Raw genomic sequence first — 21657 nt, forward strand, 5'->3', positions numbered from 1 at the left:
CTGCTATTCCAGAACATCTTGGTTCATCTTCTATCTCAATACCATCCCTACTCATTGATTCCTTCAAGATGTAGAAATACATCAACCCTCTGCATTAGTATTAGATTGTAATGACTTTGAATACAAGCACCAATCCCTTGGTGCCTGACTAGTCACAGTCTGCGAACTCATGTAGGGTCCATTCATTCCTTCTGGAATATTGCTCAATTCCACGTGCTCTAACCCAGTCAGCAATGGGAGGCACAGTTGCCAGCTAACCAGCCAGCCCTTTAAACCTTCTCGTTATTCATCAACGTCACCACTATTCGATTTTCCTTGATTCCTTCAATGCTCAAAATTCTATCGATCTCTTTTTTTTCCCCAATTAAAGAGGATCGAGCCTCCTCAGTGGCCTCCTAGTTATAAATTCCAATAGTTCACCACCTTTTGCCCAAAAAAGTCTCAATCCTAAAGGGCTATCGTTTGTTCTCAAACTGGGCCATCAGTCGTAGTCTCTTCATCCAAGGAAATCATCCTTTCTGCATCTAATCTGTCATGCCTAGTTGTGAAGCTCAAGTCTTTAATATCAGACCTTGATTTCAGCCATTTAAGTACATGCCCCTCTGATATTTAATATTAAATTTACTTTTTGGTCCAACTTGCTTTTTCAACAGTAAGATCATTTTATTTTCCTAAGGAATATACATGTGGGTTTCAAGGCAAAATTATGCTTAAGATTTAATCGCCTCCAAAGGCCACTTGCAACATTCATCAATATTCTTTTAAAAATTCCCTGTAATTATAGTTTCATGTCACCACTAGTACTGAATATCTAAAGCAAACAAACTGGGTTGGGAAAGCCAAACTACCAAAAGACAAGACGAGGAAACATCTTCAGTGATTTCCACAGACAAGAACATTAAAGATAAGCCTATGACAAATTTAAATTAATTTAAATATGATTATTACAACATTAATACATTTCTGATGAGAAATACTTCTCATTCAACTTGACAAACAGATAAATCAATACAATGTGGCATATAAACTACCTTGATTCTATATTTCATCTAATATCTGAGAAATTTCTCAGAGAAAGGAGAGACAGGTTCTACCAATGAATTGTTAGTTTTTCCCAGAGATGCGAATTATTAGTATACATTATACAACTCTCGAAGGCAAATGTTCATTGGAAAAGAAAAAGTAAATTATGAAAACAAGATGCAATGAAGATACTCAGCAATGGCATCATCTGAGATGAGGGAAGAGCAGGATGTTTTAGGTAGAAACCCCTTTATCAGTTCATGACCTGCTCAGAATCTCAAACATTTTGGGTTTTTTTTATTTTGCAGTTAATTTTTTTTGATGTTCGTGTTTATTTTTAACTTGTCGCCATTTTATTTTATCAGTTCTTTGTTTCCACAACATATTTAACAAAAAGCTGAAATAAAATGTCAACATTGTCCTTTCTACTTACCGACAATGACTTCTACAGCTGCTATTGAGTCATCATCCCAATCGAACTCCTCCTGTTTGTCATCTGTACTTTCCTTTGACCCAGTCTGGATCAGATAGAATTGCTTCCATTCTTCTATCAGTTTCAGAGTCGGAGGATCAGACAGTTTGAATGACTGACCTGTCAGGGTTCCATTTAATCCAAAGGGACTGAGGATCACTGGAGTATCAAAATAAAAGGTGACAATGTTACTGAATTAGAAAGCTGTCCACTCATTCCTGGATCCAATTCTAATGCAGCACAGATCAACGGGTTAAAATACTTTCTCCATGAACTGCAAGTAGTCATGATAAAATAAATGTTTTCTATGTGGAATGAATTGAGGCCACCTCAAAAGTCAGTTCAAGGTTGCAACATAATTCCCGTTTGCTTTGGCAGGAACCAAATTTCAAAATAAATTGGGACCAAGACACAAAACTTGAGTAATAGAGATACAAGTACTGCAACAACAAAAAAATTAAATGAGATACAATGCCGAATAAATCACAGGAAGATTTACTCTGTGAAGGGATTGCTTCCCAAGAGACTCCACAGACTTAAATGGTCTCCTACTTCCCCTATTGCTAATCACATGAAATGCTTAATGAATAATCAGTATAAATAATATATGTAGTCTGGGGCATGATGCCAGACATGGATGCCTGAAGTATAAATATACCCTGTTTTGTAAGGTATAGGACACAACAGTAGAAAAACTAAAATTCCAAACTCTTGCACACCATCACACGCATCGAGGACCTGCTGAAAAGTATCATTTGCATGGGCTTTGATTCTTCATGTGCTCAGAAAGAGGGAAGAATTACATTGACAAAGAAGGTCAAAGCGTAATACCTTAAAACAATTGTTTTAAATAAATTACAAAAGCTTTTGGTAAATAAATATGGAAATTTATATTTCTGGAAGTCTGATCAACAACAATGTCGATTAAGAGAGAAAACGGTTTGGAAAATCTCTCAGGTACTGTTGGAACTTAGAATGACATTCATCAGAAGTAGCGCATAAAAACAAGGAATAGAGATTAAATATTCAAAGCTGATAATGACAAGTACCAATGACCAAAAACTTACCATTCACTTAAAACAAAAGTTATTTCTTTAAAATTTTTAGAAAGAAATTACAATAATACAATAGAACATATTACAATAAATTTCTTCAATGAAAATGCAAAGCATTTTCAATGTGTCCAGAAGACTCTCATTCTAACGTTCTAACTCTATAACAGGCACAAAAATAATTCTTTGATAGTTGTTTGTGAAGACCATCACCATCAAGACTGCGCAAAAAATACTTTCAAATTAAGATCTCTGGACACACAAGGGGAGTAAGAACAGTCATCTGTAGAACTTTGTGAGATCAGTAATATTTTCTTGCCTGTATGGTTTGACAAACAGGTGCTCCATTTATTAACAAGCCCATCAGTGAGAGTTGATGCAGCGACATCTACATTCAGTAAAATACGACCATTCCATAATTATCAAAGCATTATTTCTCTCTTACTCCCATCCCCTGACATACAGGGAGTACTCCTTTGAAAGTTTTTGCAGAACATTTTTTTCTCGTACCTTGGAAGGGGCTGGAGGATCCCTGGGCAGCAGTGACATGCTCTTCACTGAGACGGTACACGGGTTGATGTTGGTTTATTTCAACACTGGTACAGACCTTGCTATCCCCATGCAAGAAAAACGTGAAGGAACAGGACAAGTGCTCACTTGAGAAGGGAAAGAAATACAGAATTAATTCTGAACATTTAATACAAAAAAAACCCACATTTATTGAAATCTCTTCATAATATTTATGTACACCACTTTTGCAACTTTCAGGACTTGATCCAGATGAGAGTCACCATTGTGATTTTAATAAAAGACGTGTTAAAATAAGACTGTTGAGCTGGTTTTAGGTTGGGATCCTTCCACTTCTTTAAAGGATCCAATGCAAAACATCAATCATTCTTTTCACCCCCATTAATACTGTTCAACCTGCTAGGTTCCTTCAGCAGTTTTGTTTTTCCTCCAGATTCCAGCATCTGCAGTTTCTTTTTTTTTAAATTTAGAATAACAGGCCCATCTGGCCCATGAGCCACACAAATGACCTAATAACCAATTAACCTCATACGTCTTTAGAAAGTGGAAGGAAACCCATGCAGACACAGGGAGAACGTACAGACTCCTTTGAGACAGCGCCAATTTGAATCTGGGTCGCTGGCACAATACAAAGCATTGCACTGACCGTGTTGCCCATATATAATGTCATTTTATACACATTTTGATAATAAAGAAATTCACAATTAAAGACGTAATTATGGATGTGGATTGGGAAAGGGAGTACAATTCACGGAGGCTGACCATGTGCTACTATTCTTCAACAGTTAGGACTGTAATCTTTGATAATAAACAGGTGAATAGTGAGATTGGTGAATAGTGAGATTGGTGAATAGTGTTACTGCTTGGGATGGCATATTTGAAACAGGCACCACAGACTGTCCACAATGAGAAAATACAGTTAATCTGGATCGGGATTTTTTAATTCTTTTTTTTAAAAATCCCCAACCAGATGGCAGCTGAGGCTCAAAACAGAGGATCAGCAGAACACACAGGTAGCACTCATTAACAGTTCCTCACAACTGCTGGGTTTGCTACTGGCTGGGAGCCGACATGTTACGGCCACCAATTCTGTGCTCATTACATTCGGCAACATATTTTATTTAGTACATCATTGATGAAAAGTCTTGGAACATCATTAAATTCTGTCACAGAGGTGACAGCTAGAGATTTGCGATTACTATTTATTGTTCAGGCAACTGTAGCCACTCTGGAATTCCTACTTCCTAAATAAAGGAATTTAAGATAAATGACACCAATTCTGCCAGGTGTCGAAGCAGATTATACTTCATGATTAAAAGTACAAAGGACAACAAAAAATTAATACAATTTTGCACATTAAAATACTGGCAATCAAATCCATAAAAACACAAGGTCAAAATACTGGGATACGAAATGTAACTAAATAGAAAGCCTATGCTCTATGGCACATAATTTTAACAACACGACCTCTCAAAATATATTAATTGTAGATAGGTTGCTTTTAATGCTTTGCTGGAAAGGTGGGAGGTCTATTGCAACGCCTTGTCCACATTACAATCAGGAATTGAATACATCGGAGAATAAATCATTCTAATATTCTCTCCGAATCCAAGACAGGGAACAACAGAATTACTGGTTGGAACCTCATTTTATCTGCTAGCTCTCAGTTAGTTGCTTTAGTGCCATCAGTCCAGATAAAAATCAGACAGACTGAAAGGCGACAGACAACACACAGAAGGGTGTCTGGCTCTTGCTGTTCAATGAATCTCTCACAATTTAACAGCATAGGTTGTCAGAACACATTATCAATGTCAAATATAAAATTAGCTACGGACAAAATCTACTGATTTGGTGATTAAGTTGTCTCCAGAGAAAATAAATAAATAATCACAATGAACTTCAAATAAAAAGCACTTGAAGGTTATTTTTTTCTTAAAATCATCTATATTGTTGTCATTGATGGAGGAAGCTACCTCAACAAGACACAACATATTCCATGTTAATCTATCCAGAATAGCAATCCAGGAATGTGATTTGTCTTAAAAAAATGAAAAGCTGAAGTGTGCAAAGCAGATGAAACAGATGGCAGAAAAAGTAGAAAAGCTATTTTTTTTTAAAGGTGAGAAATCTAAAGGTGTTGGTGCTCAGTGGGATCCAGATACCTGGTATGTGAATTACTGAATATTAACATGCATGTACGGCAAGCAATTAGGAAGGAATAAAGCATATTGGAAGATATGTCATTTTTCATATACATACGAATCATGGGTCCTCTACCGGCACCACCTACGGCTCCTAGAACGCTTCCACCAGCGTTGTCTCCACTCCATCCTCAACATCCATTGGAGCGCTTACATCCCTAACGTCGAAGTACTCGAGATGGCAGAGGTCGACAGCATCGAGTCCACGCTGCTGAAGATCCAGCTGCGCTGGATGGGTCACGTCTCCAGAATGGAGGACCATCGCCTTCCCAAGATCGTGTTATATGGCGAGCTCTCCACTGGCCACCGTGACAGAGGTGCACCAAAGAAAAGGTACAAGGACTGCCTAAAGAAATCTCTTGGTGCCTGCCACATTGACCACCGCCAGTGGGCTGATAACGCCTCAAACCGTGCATCTTGGCGCCTCACAGTTTGGCGGGCAGCAACCTTCTTTGAAGAAGACCGCAGAGCCCACCTCACTGACAAAAGGCAAAGGAGGAAAAACCCAACACCCAACCCCAACCAACCAATTTTCCCCTGCAACCGCTGCAATCGTGTCTGCCTGTCCCGCATCGGACTTGTCAGCCACAAACGAGCCTGCAGCTGACGTGGACTTTTTACCCCCTCCATAAATCTTCGTCCGCGAAGCCAAGCCAAAGATATATATATATATATATATACACAGTTCCGATGAGATCATATCGGGAATATTCTGCACCGATCGGACATCCCTGTCGAAGAAGCGATATATTTGCAAGAGCAGGAATGCAAAAAAGGCTCAAAGGATCGATCACTGAGAGTGCAGAAAGTGGTGGTGTTGGCAATATAAAGACTAGAAAATATTCATAAAAAAAGAAATGATCTAATGGAAACTTTTTTTTAATTTGCCTCTGGGTCTTCACAGAGTGGATGTGGAGTTGACGCATTACCTAGCAGAAATGTTTAAAGTGAGGGATCACAGGCTCAAAATAAGGGGTCAGCTAATCAGGATTAAAGAATACGCAAGCTCAGTCACCAAGTGCATTCGATACAACTTTCAATCAAGGGAGTTTTTAACGAAAATCAGGAGATTATGAGGTTAGCTCAGAAAACGTGGAGTGCTAAATAGCCTATCCATACATCATTTAGGTGCTATAAAATGAAAATGCAAGATTGTGAATGTCCACTGTCCACATTCGCTCATTTTATCCTTTAATTTTAAATTTAAACTTTAGACATACAGCACATAACATACCATTTTGGCCCATGAGCCCATGCCACCCAATTGACCTACACCCCCGATACCTTTGAGGAAACTGGAGCCCCTGGGGAAAACCCACACAGACACAGGGAGAACATACAAATTCCTCACAGACAGCATGGGATTTGAATCCCGGTCCCGATCGTTGGCGCTGTAAAGATGTTGCACTAATCGCTACATCAGCCTGCCAATTAATTTTCATGAATTGGTCGAGATTAGCTTCACAGAATCATACAGAGTCTTTTTGGCACGAGATCCAGGTCATAAGCCTTCCCTCAATCTGGCCACACATTACTATTAACAAATATTTTTACAAAGTTTAAGTTTATGTTTGAACATAATCAATTCATCTTTCTTCAATTCGCATCTTTCCAGGGTGATACCCACCAATTTAATAAAGGAATTGCACTTTCTCCAGGCAAATACATTTTACTGTAAATTCCCATTTATTGATCTGGATTGAACAGATCATCAATTTAACTAGTTGTGAACTGAATGAACGTATCAATTATGATTGATGACTGTGAGATGTTTGCACAATGGACAATCAAGTGCAGTTCTATGGCCATAGTGTAAGGGCTTCTACTTAATGTGCCACAGTGCACCTGATTATTGTTGCACATCTACAACGTAGTTTACCATATGGAAGACAAACGAAGACCATCGATTACCAATTAGAGGCAACCAATCAACTAAAATTCCCTAACAAATATATCTGGAACCAAATATGCTTGCAAAATCCATTCACTTTGTTCGATTGAGGAACCATCAACCAAGCACCTTGCCCAAAAACAACCTTTTAAACCATTCAAGATAATAAAGCAGGACAACATAGATCATTTTAGCACCAATTTTCCAATAAAATTTACATCGTTACCAGCTTTACATACTTAAATTATGCATGCTCCCAAAGGCTTCTAACATTCATTTTTGAATCGTACAATGCCATAGATTTTTAAATGAACACTGCTAATTGACTACACTTAAAAATTACTTCTAAAGTATATTGAATATGGGTTGATTGATGGTAACTTGCTTCACTCTAGTCCAGCGAGTTCAGAGGTGGCTGAAGAGTCCTACACAAGATCTGTAAGCTCAGGTGGGTCAAGAGATGTCGGTGAAGGAATGCTGCTGACTGGCAGATTCCAGGATGCAGGAGTATGTGCTTGAAGCAGCCAACGCAAGGGCGCTATGGGGGGCATTGAGGGGCTGACACTGAGCAATAGTCCCTCAAACAACAGAGGGATGGAGAGAAATAACAAGGTGCCACAGTGGTGGTAATAGTGTAAATGGAATCGGATGTAACGAGACACAGTGTCAAGAATGTATAGATACGAAAGTAAGGGAGGAAATAGACTTTGAAAGGTTTTCCTTTTATACATAATTTATTGTGAATAAAGTCAATTTTTGGTTTTAAAAAAATATTGCCAGTGCTCGCAAACAAGCACCAGGACTTGTTCTGGATGGCAGTGAGAGAAGTCCTCCCAGTCAGATCCTTCCTGTATAAATAGAATATCACCCACAACGCACATTGTCCCTGAGATGACTGCAGTGAAGAGGAGACAGTCGCCTATCTCTTTTCCAAATGCAGATTTGCACAGAGTGTGTGAAGGACGCAAGGGTCCTTGTCACAGTTCATCCCAGCAGTAGTGTGACGGAGGACTATGATTTACGGGGAGTTCCTGGGGAAGCACACAGACATCTAGAACTGCTGGAAAACTATGAACTCAGTGTAAGATGGACTATAGTCCGCCCAAACCTGCTGGTCTTTCAGCACGTAACGACGTCATTGAGGGAATGCTGCTGAATGGCACATTCCAGGCTGCAGGAGTACACGGTGCAGCTTGGCACAATGTAAAGGCACGGTGGAGAAGGAGCACAATCTAGAGTCCTTCCCTTACTGGGCATTGAGGGGCTGAAAGCGAGGAGGAGCCCCTCAAATAACAAAGGGGGGAGTAAAAACAAGATGCCACAGTGTAAACAGAAATTAATGTAGCAAGGTACAGTGATGGAAATGTATGGGAAGAGACTTTAAACAGCTTTATTTTATAAAATTAACATCTTGAGTAAAACATATTTTTGGAAAAAATGTTTAAAAACTAGGCTTTCACGTACACTCATCACAGGCACTCAAGGTCTTCACTGCCTTCCTGAACGTTCAGAGAACAGTCGAGGACAGACGATCTGGGCTCACTTGGACTACTGAAAATCAATCTAAAACTGTGGTTTGCATTTGATGGATATCCCTCAATCCCTGCCTTGTTTACGTGTCTATCTAATTGATTTTCCACTTTGTGGAGCTCCATTACCAGGCATTCCCCATGAGCCAATTTGAGGAGACTTTTTTTTTTTAAAATGGAGGCAAAGACTAATCAGTTACTGCGTTTCCAAATGTACACATGTCCAGTCCCTCAGAATTTCCTCCAATAAACTTTCCTACCAGATGTCTGGGCTGGCAGCCTGTCTTGCAGCCTTTCTTAAATAATCGACATTAGCCACCTCGAGTATTCCACTACATCAACAATGGCTAAAGATGAAGCAGATCCTCCCTAGCTTCCCACAATGTCCTTGGGCACACTTGGTCAGGGCACCAGGATATATTCACGTTAATATGCTTCGAGACTGGCAGCACCTCATTTTCTCGAATGTGGGTATGTTTAAAGTCATCTCTATTCATTTTGCTTAATTCCTTAGCTACCACGCTCACCATGTTAAAAACAGATGCAAAATACTCATGTAAGACTTTGCCCATCTCTTGTGATTCCACACATAGATGACCAAACTACTCCTTAATGGGATCCATTCTCTTCCTGGCTAGCCTCTTTGCTTATAATATACTTGCAAAATCCTTAGAGGAATCAGCAGTGGGGAGGGTAAGAAATTTCAGATCCCTGGGTATCAATGTCTCTGAAGTCTTATCCTGGGACCATCGTATCGATGCAATTATGAAGGAAGCCCATCAACAGTTATATTTAGTTAGGAATTTGAGGATTTTTTGGATGTCACCAATTTCTACATTTGTACCGTGGAGACCATTCCGACTGACTATTGCATACCAGACAGTGATGCAACCAATGCACAGGACTGGAACAGGCTACAAGAGGGTTGTATACTCAGCCAGAGCAATCATGGGCATTAGTCTTCCCTCCATTAATGACATCTTTAAGAGGCAGTTCCTCAAGAAAGCAGCATCTACTGCTAGGAGAGTGCAGGGTGATTTGGATGTTAGGCGAGTGGGCCAGGATGTGGCAGATGCAGTATAATGTGGATAAATGCGAGGTTATCCACTTTGGAGGTCAGAACAGGTAAGAGGATTATTATTTAAATTGTATCTGTTTAGGAAAAGGGGAGATGCATCGAGACTTGAGTGTTTGCTGTGCATCAGTCATTGAAAGTGGGCGTGCAGGTGCAGCAGGCGGTGAGGAGGGTGAATGGTACGTTGGCGTTCTTAGCGAGAGGATTTGAGTCCAGGAGTAGGGAGATCCTGCTGCAGCTGTACAGGGCCTTGGTGAGACCACACCTGGAGTACTGCATGCAGTTTTGGTCACCTTATCTGAGGAAGGATATCCTTGCCTGGAGGGGGTGCAGAGGTTCACTCGGCTGATACTGGGGATGGAGGGGCTTGCATATGAAGAAAGGTTGGATAGACGAGGCTTGTATTCTCTGGAATTTAGAAGGTTGAGGGGGGACCTTATTGAAACTTATAAAATTCTTAAGGGTTTAGACAGACTAGGCACAAAAAGGTTGTTTCCAATGCTGGGAAAAACCAGAACCAGGGGCCATAGTTTAAGGATATGGGGGGTTTTTTTTAGGACTGAGATGAGGAAAAATTTATTCTCTCGGAGAGTGGTAAATGTGTGGAATTCTTTGCCACAGGAAGTAGTTGAGGCCGGTTCCATGTCAATATTTAAGAGTAGGTTAGATTTGGCCCTTGTGACCAAGGGGATTAGGGGGCATGGGAAGAAGGCAGGAACCAGGTATTGATCAGCCATGATCATAATGAATGGTGATGTTGGCTTGAAGGGCCAAATGGCCCACTCCTACACCTATTTTTTATGTTTCTATCAAGGACCTTCACCACCCAGGTCATTGCTACCATCAAAAAGGAGTACAGGAGCCTCAATATCACAAAAGCAGCTTCTTCCCTGCCACTATCAGATTTATGAATGGACAATGAACCTATAAATATTACCTCACCTCTCTCTTTTGCACTGTATTTTTTTAAATCTTGTATTTCGATAATTTTTGCACCTTGTCCTGCACCATACTTTCTTCTTCTTTCTTTCTTTGGCTTGGCTTCGCGGACGAAGATTTATGGAGGGGGTAAAAGTCCACGTCAGCTGCAGGCTCGATTGTGGCTGACAAGTCCGATGCGGGACAGGCAGACACGGTTGCAGGGGAAAATTGGTTGGTTGGGGTTGGGTGTTGGGTTTTTCCTCCTTTGCCTTTTGTCAGTGAGGTGGGCTCTGCGGTCTTCTTCAAAGGAGGTTGCTGCCCGCCGAACTGTGAGGCGCCAAGATGCACTGTTTGAGGCGAGATCAGCCCACTGGCGGTGGTCAATGGGGCAGGCACCAAGAGATTTCTTTAGGCAGTCCTTGTACCTCTTCTTTGGTGCACCTCTGTCACGGTGGCCAGTGGAGAGCTCGCCATATAACACGATCTTGGGAAGGCGATGGTCCTCCATTCTGGAGACATGACCCACCCAGCGCAGCTGGATCTTCAGCAGCGTGGACTTGATGCTGTCGGCCTCTGCCATCTCGAGTACTTCGATGTTAGGGATGAAGTCGCTCCAATGAATTTTGAGGAATGAAAACAGTATATTTTTATGGAAATGTTTATTGAGGATTATGGACTGAGGATTAGGATCAACTTGGATTTTAAAAAAATTTTAGGCTGGAAAACTTATGTTCTGGTAAATGGTAATTTTTTTAAAAAGTGCCAAATGGTAAATAATGGTGCCTCTATATATGTGTGTGATCTGAATATAGGAAAGCAAAGTAAAATATTAAGCATGCCAATGGTGCTAAAATTGGAGGTTTGGCAAATTACTACCAAAGAACTCGGAGCAGCGACCTGGGATGAGTCGTCACAGTTCGCAGTCTTCCCATCATGAAGGAGGTCATCTGGGACGACAGCCAGTGTCAACCCCTGGGTCCATGCAGTCACTGTGTTCGTCGGCTATTTTATGAGCTGGTCCGTGTCTCCACCCACAGGTCGCTACATAATATTTTTCCACCTATTCCATTTATGCCCATTTAAAGAACCTTCCTATATCCCCTTGAACTCTATCCTTCTCAACCAACAGGCATCTAGTTTTGGAATCACATAACTTGAATGTATTGTACATGTTTCTTTGACCAAATTATTAATACAGAATATTAACAATTAATAACCATCAATCCCCACAGTCATGGCCCCAATCTGAAAATGTCAGTTTTCTGTCAATTATCCAGTCCCCATTTCCTTTTTCAATATTGTTACGAATAAAATTAAGTACTTTAAATGTTGTCTGATCCCATCTGCAAACCCTTTGCACCATCCATAACTCCTCCAACTTTCTGGCCCAATCGCTGGTTTGGGGGGGGGGGGGGGGGGGGTTGTTATATAGCAGCCTGCGCATGAAGACGCGGACCAGTCCACAAAATGGCCGACGATCACACGGACATGGGGGTGATACCAGGTGTCATCCCAGGTGACCTCATGGCAGGAAGATGGCGAACTGTGGTGGAAACTTTGACCAATCTCAGGCCGGTGCTCCGATGACGCACAAATGCTACAATCGCCCCCTTATTTCAAAATTACAGGCAATTTTTCCTTAAAATGGTGAACAATTGAAATGTGGTTGAGTTGAGACTCCAATATCACTTGTGTAAATATAAAGGTTCAGAAACAGGAAGACACAAAAGTTAGCCTCTATTGCAAAATGAATTGGAGAATGAGAGGTGCTTTATTGCAAATATATAGAGCAAGGGCAGCAACCTTTTACCATGCATGGGCCAGATAAACCTTTTCACAAACTGCTAAATTAGCATGTGACTGAACAGTTTTGAAATGCCGATGGGCCACTCACACTGGACCAAAAAAAAAACTGGTTCTATGCGCCCTTTCACATTACCAATCCGATATCATGGAGCTAAGGGGAGCCCAACCTCCAGCGGTGATGTCCTGAGTGACATATTATGTACTAGTTGGCAGTGAATGCTTTGTTCTACACGGAGATTACCCACATCTCACTCTAGCCCCTCACTCTCCAGGTGGGGGAAGGGGTTGCAGGTATTATGAGTGAGAAAACAGATTTATACAATTTTGCAGTAAATAATTTTATTTACAAAAGACAGGTGTGGGAAAATGGTAACAGGGATAACACTTGCACAGTTTATAGTGAGCATGGGAAAGTGGTAGCAGGAATAAAATGCATGAGCGTGGGAAAGTTTAACCTTATCACTAACCTAATCCTAAACCCCAACTCAACGCTAGATTTAACACTAGGTCTGCCAGATTATGAGCAAACTGGCCTGTCGGTTTGTCCTCATTTTGAACAGTCTGAAGCCCACCGCTCCACTCCCCCACCAACAGCTCCCCAACAATAGGTAGCAGTGATTAGGTGATATCTTAGCAGAAATAAAAAGTTTGAAATCCACTTCTATACATCAATACTTACAGTAGATTTTCCCCACACTCTTTTATACATTGTGCATGTATTTTCCCATCTTCTTTAATAGGGCACAAATGCCCTATTAAATTGTGCAAATTTTTCCCACACTTTTATACATTGTGCGCGTATGTGTTTTATTCTGCTATGATTTTCCCACTCTCTTTAATGAATTGTTGTATTAATAAATGTAACGTTTGATAGCCAACCCTTGTGTCCAGATTAGTCTCACAGACCTGACACTTTCTCAACATAACAAGAACCAGTGCGGGGACCAACAGTGTTACTCAACATTATCATGCTGATTTCAACTTGGCATACAAGGCCAGAGGAATATTTTTAAGCCATTTATTGGGGGGGAAAAGTGGATCTAACATGCCATCAAATACAGCTTGCTGTGTAAAGAGATGCACTGATGTATAAAAGTACCGGCTTTATTTGTTTCAGTGCGAACGACCAATGCTGGCATAATCTGAGACTCTTCATACATGAATGCTGTGTAAGAAACAATTTTTTTGCTCTTTCCATTTCCTGCCTCTAAGAATCTCCCATGCACGCAAGAACATTATCAGCACGTCACTAATGGGACCCTGCATACCAGGTAGCCTGTTCACATTGGGAGACCCAGTATGCTGCTTCAAAACAGATCGGCTTTGATACTATCTTCCAAGGCAGTTAATGCCCAGGTCTGTTTGGACCCCACCCCTTTACTGGGTTGGGAGCATTCACACTGGCAAATGCCCAGTAAATTGCTGGTTAATTCCCACTTTCAAGTCCCAGTGTGAAAGGGGCTAGTGATTGAATGGCAGACCACACTGATGCTACCTTAAATGAAATAAATACTGAAAGACACAAGTTTTAAGTTTTCTGCTGTCGCTGCTTGAAGTACAATGTATGAACATAACTGACAATAACTTATCAAAAAACAATCCACAGAAAAGGTTCAAGCAACAAGATCAACCGTATTTCTTCCAAAACACTTATAATGATGCATTTCAGGTCAGGGAAGGCATCTTCAAATCTGCCTTTGATCCAGATCGCCAGCTCTTCTTTAATTTTTCTGCACTGTAAGGTGGGCTTTGAACTACGAGAACGTGAGGTAAATCCCAATGCTGAGTGATCAAAGTTTCTTGCAGCCAGAGTTAAATGAAGGAACTTCAGTGTCCCACACATGGACATCTGGCTTTGCACCTTTTTGAGGGGCTCAGGGGAGCGGAGAGAAGGAGTGAGTGGCAGCAGCTATGGGGAGGGGAGGGGAGGGGAGGGGGCACTACAAAATATTTGCATCATTAGTCACCAAGCTTCACATTCATCAGTGGGTGAGTGCCCTGGGACCAAGAGTTGGACAGCTGGCCTCAGGCCCATCTTGAGGGTGAAACGTGTTCCCAGAAGCACCAGGGTAAATTATTTTTTTCCAGGAGCAGAAAGTGATGCGGTTGATGTTTGATTCCTGGATATAACGACGTGGAGAGACTCTGAACATTCCACATGAATACAGTCATTTCGTTTCCCAGTTCACGACCCCAAAGGAATGGGCAGCATTTATATAGCCGCCAAGTATTTCCTTTCCTGAGGGATGTTTAATCCACATGCACCATCCCCGGGGCCACCGATGACAATGGCTGGCAGTTTAGAGCGGCGAACAGTGTATATTGGAGCGGCTGAGGATGATCGGGCAAATGTATTGGGTTGCAAACCAGATCCGGCCGGTGGGCCGTAGGTTGGCTCACCCCTGATATAGCACTATGATGAGAGAATCTAGAATACTGGCGTACAATCTGATCTTTATACTCAAGGAGAAAGTTGTGGTCGTCTGTTCAGTGAATATTTAGCAGAATATTTCAGGGATAGAAGATTTGTCCTGAGGAGAGATTAAGTGGGTTGGGTTTACCGTTGAGTGTTTTTTTTTTAAGTGATTTAATTTAAATACACTATATTCTTATAGAGCTCAATGAGTATAAGCAATGCCAATATTATCCCAGCAGGTGTCATTTGGAATTTCAGGTCAGAACTATGAAATAAGGGATTAGCCATCCAGAACAGACAACGATCTTTGGAATTCACTTCAAGGCCATTGGGATTCAGCTGTTGAATATAGTCACATCAAAACACATTTTAGATATTAAAAGGATTTTTAGTTATTAAAAGGAATCAACAAGATTTTGATCAACACAATTCAAATATGGACATACTGATGCGAGGATAGACAAGGCAACCTGCTTCTATACTTGGAGTCTGTAACCACCCCGAGTCAGGGTGCTGCACCTGCCATTTCTATCCCAATGCCACCTACAGCACCAACTTGCATCATCTTTTCCAGTCTACATTCAAGACTTGACAATTATGGCAAACTGGCTACCTCTTCTCTGAACTCCTTATCAACTTGGAATTCAAGCCATCCAGATGAGTTGATTTCATCACCAAACATAGTCATGTTGCCAACTAAGTTCTGGTTTTAGAATGTATTTTGCCTCGTCAGAAAATTCACTAGCTCCCATGAAAGCTCAGTAAGCCAATATAAACGATCAATTTCAAAGATTAGAAATGTTATGTAATGGATTCCTGGAGAAAGTTCACCGACCCAAGTGAGATCAACCAAGATCCTCTACAGAATGCAAAAGGTATCTGCAAATTCAACTGAATAGAGTTGTTTAAAACAAAAATCAAGGTTCAGTTATCTTTCCAAGTCTATCCAACCATACCCTTTTTATAGCCTAGACCTATATAGTGTTATGAAATCTTACAGCACAGAAATAGACCAAGCTTATCCATACTGAATAAATTGCTCTTCTGCTTTAGTCCCACTTGCCCACGTTGGTATCATCATCCTCTACTCCATGGAGTTAACTGAGTTTCTTAAAGAAAGCTAAAGTACATTGCTTTATCACTTTGGTAGCCCGTTCCATATACCCCCCCCCCCCCACCCAAACCTTCTGAATGAAGAAATGTCCCCCCATATCTCTTTTAAATCTCACCTTATAGTTAGGCTCTCCAATCTTAGGTTCTCCAACTCTAGAAAACAACTGAATTCGCCCCTCTGATGCCCCTCACAATTTTAAATCTCAATAGATCCAACTTCAACCTCCTACACCCCAAGACAAACAGACCTCATTTTCCTTGTCCCTCGTCAAAAGAACAGTGCAGCTTGGCCAAGACCTTAGAGTATTGCTCGTAACTGTGGAATTGTATGTCCATATAATCCAGTGCATTGTTTGTTATTTTAAAAGACAAAGACCAGAGCAAGTTGTATGATTTTTTTTTTATAGTAATGTGACAACATGGTTATCATATAAATGTTTGCACTAATGATGCTGTCTCAAAATACCAAATTTCATGAATTGTTCATGACAATAAAATCTGATTCTGAGCCTTATTTACAGCAGAAATCTTAAACTAGAGCATCCAAAACTCTGCTCCAAAAAGTGCCAAATGAAATCAGCATATATTAATTAAGCTATATTTATAGCTTATTAATGGAATAACTTAAGCCATCAAGCAGGGAGACAAGTGGCCTGAAAAGTACAACTGAGCCTTATCCTTAACGTTAAATGATCACTCGTACAAGCCATAGTACACTTAGTTTTGCAATTTCAGTACAATTGATGCATTCAAAGTTATTTTTGTGGGGGGATATTTGGGGCAAGGGAAGCAGTGCAAATGCACCTGTTCTTCAATTCCAACAGCTCATATGCAAATTTTTTTTAAATCTCGACTGTACTTGACATTTGAGAATTCAATCTACATGTTCAAATGCTGATTGTACAATCCTTTTGTAACTACACAAGAAAGGAATGGTGATCAGGGGTGATGACATTTAGCTTGTATTGCAGATGGTTTGAAATTAGATCTGTTAAAGTGGTGGATAAACTCAAGAGACTTGAGCAGCTTGGTCACATGATAGTCCCTCAGAATAACATGTCCCAGAAGAGGCCGCAAGGAGATAAAATTAGCATTTTAGACCACAGCAGTCCTTCCTTAAAGCCAACAGCACATTAATTTTCTTTACTCAAGAGGTCAAGAGGGAGGTGCAAGTCAGGAGTGGCAAAAATTCACTTTTTCAATCACTGCTCTAATAAAAGCAATTTATAAATTACTATCAGGGGAATGTAATGAATTGACATTTTTAAACCCTCCCCCATCCCTGTGAATTCAATACATTTCTCATTTTGAGTTAGTCTTCAGGTTATTGACACACAGAAGGAAATGGTGGACCACAGAAGCCAGATTTCTTGCTATTTAGCTATTTGTGCAATAACATGCTGACATGTTTCCACAGCACAGCCTGGAATGATGCCAATAAATTGTTTTCACTGAATTATGCATTATCAGCTTCAATATTTTTTTGGTTGCAAGGCACCAAAATATAGTAAAACATTTATGAAACTTTAGTATTAATAGTACTTTAATTTTTCTCTTCCAAAATATTCCCCTAGTGCACTCATTCAGTAAGTGACTTGCTCTCAAATTACAGCCTAAACTCAATAGCAAATTAAAGCGTCTTTCTGCTGCTGTGAATAAATGAGAGCTCCAAAATAAGACAAGCGACAGATAGTTACAGCTTCAGAACAAAAATCAAAGAGTAGCTAGAGCTGCAAAATTCCAAGAAAGGGAAAGTCATTTTTCCAAACAGTTCAAGCCAAGTGAAAAACATTGTAAATGCAACACTCTCACCTATAATTGTAAAATGTTCAGGTGGTGCACAAGCCTACATAATCTAGCTTTGAAAGGACTTGCCCAAGGTCACAAAATTGCACCTGCACAACAGCTTCATTAGTTCTCACGCAGAAGCGGTTTCGTTTCAGCCATTCAACGGATTTACAACCAACAATAGAGCATCCATGTTTCAGGATACAATTTTGCATATTGCATCCAACTGATGCAAATCAGTTGGTGTAGAAGTGCTAGTATATTTGTAATCTTGAACTTTAAATGGGGGGGGGCGCGGGGGGGGGGGGTGAGAAATGAAAGGGATGAAACCCAAAACCTTTTGAGTTTGCTCCTGTTAAGTCAAAGCTGATACCTGAGAGATTTCCTCTTGTCATACGACTGGAATAACATTAGAAATTTAGCACTAACAATTCCAGAACCTAAATCTTACAGTCGGCATCACTATTGCCCACATACATTTTCAGACCACCAAAGTTTATATATAAAGCACAGGAAATCAAAACTTTCCAGTAACTAGTAAAGCTGAAACAAATATTTTTATTCCTCATTCTTTGACACCTGACAGAACAAACCATCCAAATGGATGAGACCTTCAGCACCTGGTTCCATTATTTATTTATCCATAGCTGCAGGATCAATTCCGATTGCTTTTGAAACTATACTCTTCACTCTAGCATCCATAAGGATCCATTGTTAACCCATTTCTCATTTACATACTGTCCCTGGCCTCACCACGAACACCATGAGCACAGTCAACATCTCTCCCCATAATGACAATGAGTTTATTAAAACAGAACACCACAGTACAGGCCACATCAACCTCACCCATCAACCAGCCCATAAACTTCTATTTTTCTTCGATGATTATAGGCAACAGGTATTCCGTAAGGGGGGAAAACGATAGACAAATAACTAGGATAATAAATATTCAGTTACAATAGTGCCATAAGTGGCATCACAATATTGTAGACAGGTCGTCATGGCACTTAGATGTCTTCAATGGATGAGAAGTCAGGGCCTGTGATGAACTTGGTTGTTTGCTACCTTCTGCAGCTTTGTGTTCCTGGACACTCAAAATACTCCAACTGCTGTGATGCAACCAGTCAGTGTACTTTCTACAGTGCACCTGCATAAGTTTGATATAGTATTCAACAACATGCCAAACCTCCTCAGACCTCTTAGAAAGTAGAGATGTTGGTGTGCTTTCTTCACAATGGCCTCAATGTGCTGGCTTCAGGAGAGGGTCTTCTCATCTATGGACTCCCAGGAATTTGAAGGTAATAGCCCACTCCACTGCCATTCTATCAATGCAGTCCTTCAACTTCCCCTTCCAAATATTAACAATAATAAGCTCCTTAGATTTGGTGTCAACGAGAGCAAAATTGTTCTGGAGCCACCCAGATCAGGTTTCTCAATTTCCATCCTGTATTCTGACTGAACATTTCCAATTATTTCCCCAAGAGCAGTGTCATTATTGAATTTATAGATTATGTGGGACCTGAACGTGGCTCTACAATTGTGACTGTATAAGGCATAGAGCAAGGGACTGAGCACGCAGCTGTGTTGGAAGTCAGCAAAGAGGAGGTGAGGTTGCAACTCCAAGAGGGAACGAAACAGTTCATACTTGGAGTGATTACTGACCGAAAGTTTCAGATCACACATATACACCGAGCCGCCCAGTTTCACTTGTAGCAAAACAACGAATCTACCTCAGCTCAATTACTGCTGAAAGATTAACCATGCATTTATAACCTCAAGACTTGGATCTCCCCCTCGACAGCAAGCATAAACTTTCCAACCAATCTTTTCACATGCACCAATCACTTGTGTACGGTGAATCCCAATTTTCATCATGGGTTCAAAATGTGTCAGCGGCATATCTATAATGCCCATAATCACGTCAACGAACCCAACCTCTCAATTCATTTCCTTCTGATTCCTTGACTCCCTTTCCCCCCACCACCCCACCCAACGTGGCAGTCAGGAGAACTGCACCAGACGAGGCCTTAAAATCTCACCAACCCTCAACTCCTTTTAAATTTGTTCTTAAAAAGCTCAAAGATCAACAAAACTCTTCTTGCAGCACAATGGATTAAAATATTTCTGAATGGAATTGAACTGAACTTTAAGATATTTTATTTATAGCACAATATAAATACATTGATGCTGGTCATGTCCAAAGCAAATGAGTGACAAGAAAACCAAGGTCATTACAAAGGCTTCATTATATTATTCAAAAGAATAAATGTCAACGCCCTGATGCTGCACCCAATACAAAATATATTTCGATGGATCGTGAATAGTAACTTGAAATATATATCACTCGAAGTATACTATTTACTTACTCAAAATTACAAAGTACACCTTGCAGTACAATCTGTGACTTAAAAATTAGCAAGCTAAACTGGTTTTGATCCCATGCACAGCAAGCAGAACCCTGTGAGAAGATTTGAAATGACCTATAGAAGAAGTCACTGTGAGAGAACTGTTGTGAAGTTGAGATGCAATACACAAAGTCTAAAGATGCTAATGCAGAAGTCAACACACAAAGGACCAAGGAGAAGCTTTAGCTTGAGAAGCTTCGGCTTGAGAAGCTTCCGTAAGGAGATTAGGCAGTGCTGGAGCAAGGCAAAATCTTTTCATTTCCTCTTTAGTCATGGCAGGTATGCATCTCTTCCAGGATGTGAGAAAACAGGTGGCCTTCCAGTGACCCGTTGTCTATAGATCTTTATGGAGCGATGCCGCATTGAAGCCGGCTCAATAAGGTAAAAAAAAAGATGGACTTACCTTTTATGGAGAAGACCTAGAAGGCTGATCTAGCATTTCTTTTATGGAGAGCAGCATCAGGACCCATCCTCCAGAGCTGAGGGAGGTGGGGTGAGTGGTGCAGAAGCACTGCCCGTCGCCATGAGATCAAAAAACACACTGAGCCATGGCCATCTTCATTACCCATAATCCCCACAAAGCTAGAACCAGATTAAAACAAAAAGAGGCTCACCCTGCCAGACTTCACCGTGCCCTTGTCTGCCTCCTTCCGGCTCGGAAAAGGAGCAAGGGGCAAAGGGGGATCAGGGAGAGGATATTTCTGGGAGCCTCAACCCCATCACAGTGGGAGCCCTGGTGGTGGCTCCTGAGTCAGGTTGACGCCGTCATTGTGACGTCATCAGCCCACTCCTTGATAGCCGCTTGCAGCGGCAATGCCTTTATAGATGAGGCAGAGCATTACACTTCATATTGACTGTACCCTCAGGATGGATCGGAGCTTTTATGGAGAGAAGTTTAGCGATACAAGGGCAGAGAATATCTGCCTTTGGACTCGTTTATTTCTTCACTATAAAAAGGCCTCATCAATAACTGTGGGTAGTGTATTCAGCTGCAGCTCCTAAATAATGACATTTATAGATGTCATAGAAGCTATGGCAAGGTAGTGACACCTTAAATGTAGACAGTAAAAGGGGTAGACAGAGAGTACTAGATTCTCCTGTGGCCATTCACCCCACCAACAATTGTCTCATTTTTGATGCTACTAGGGGTTGGGGGCTATTCAGAGGACAGCACCAGCTACCATCAAGTCTGCAGCATAAATTTGGCTCTGATGCAAAGCTGGCGAGAAAGGAGACTAGGAGAGTTTAAGTTCTCAAGATAGAAAATTCAAAAGTTCAGGGAACAGGCAGGTGATTCTCCTATAGCAAATGAAACTCCATGATGTCAAGGATGTTTCCAAACCAAGGATGTTGCAAAACATTTTCAGAGAGGTGAGCAGCCAGAAGTCATTATATACTTCTGTGACCACACGAAGTGCTACACTTACACCCACAACT

General features: G+C 40.9%; 1 protein-coding gene across 4 annotated transcripts in view; it reads right to left on the reverse strand.

The window, feature by feature from the left end:
• Positions 1 to 21657, reverse strand: part of med13a (mediator complex subunit 13a) — a 177269-nt gene that overhangs the window by 72998 nt on the left and 82614 nt on the right. For all 4 annotated transcript variants that reach the window (XM_069911718.1, XM_069911717.1, XM_069911716.1 and 1 more), the window contains 2 exons: positions 3058 to 3203; positions 1457 to 1654 (listed from right to left, as the gene is read on the reverse strand). In XM_069911718.1, coding sequence (XP_069767819.1) covers positions 1457 to 1654; positions 3058 to 3203 — 344 coding nt within the window. The remainder of the gene's footprint in view (positions 1 to 1456; positions 1655 to 3057; positions 3204 to 21657) is intronic.

The sequence above is a fragment of the Narcine bancroftii genome, chromosome 14, assembly GCF_036971445.1.
Source record: "Narcine bancroftii isolate sNarBan1 chromosome 14, sNarBan1.hap1, whole genome shotgun sequence".
Taxonomy (NCBI): domain Eukaryota; kingdom Metazoa; phylum Chordata; class Chondrichthyes; order Torpediniformes; family Narcinidae; genus Narcine; species Narcine bancroftii.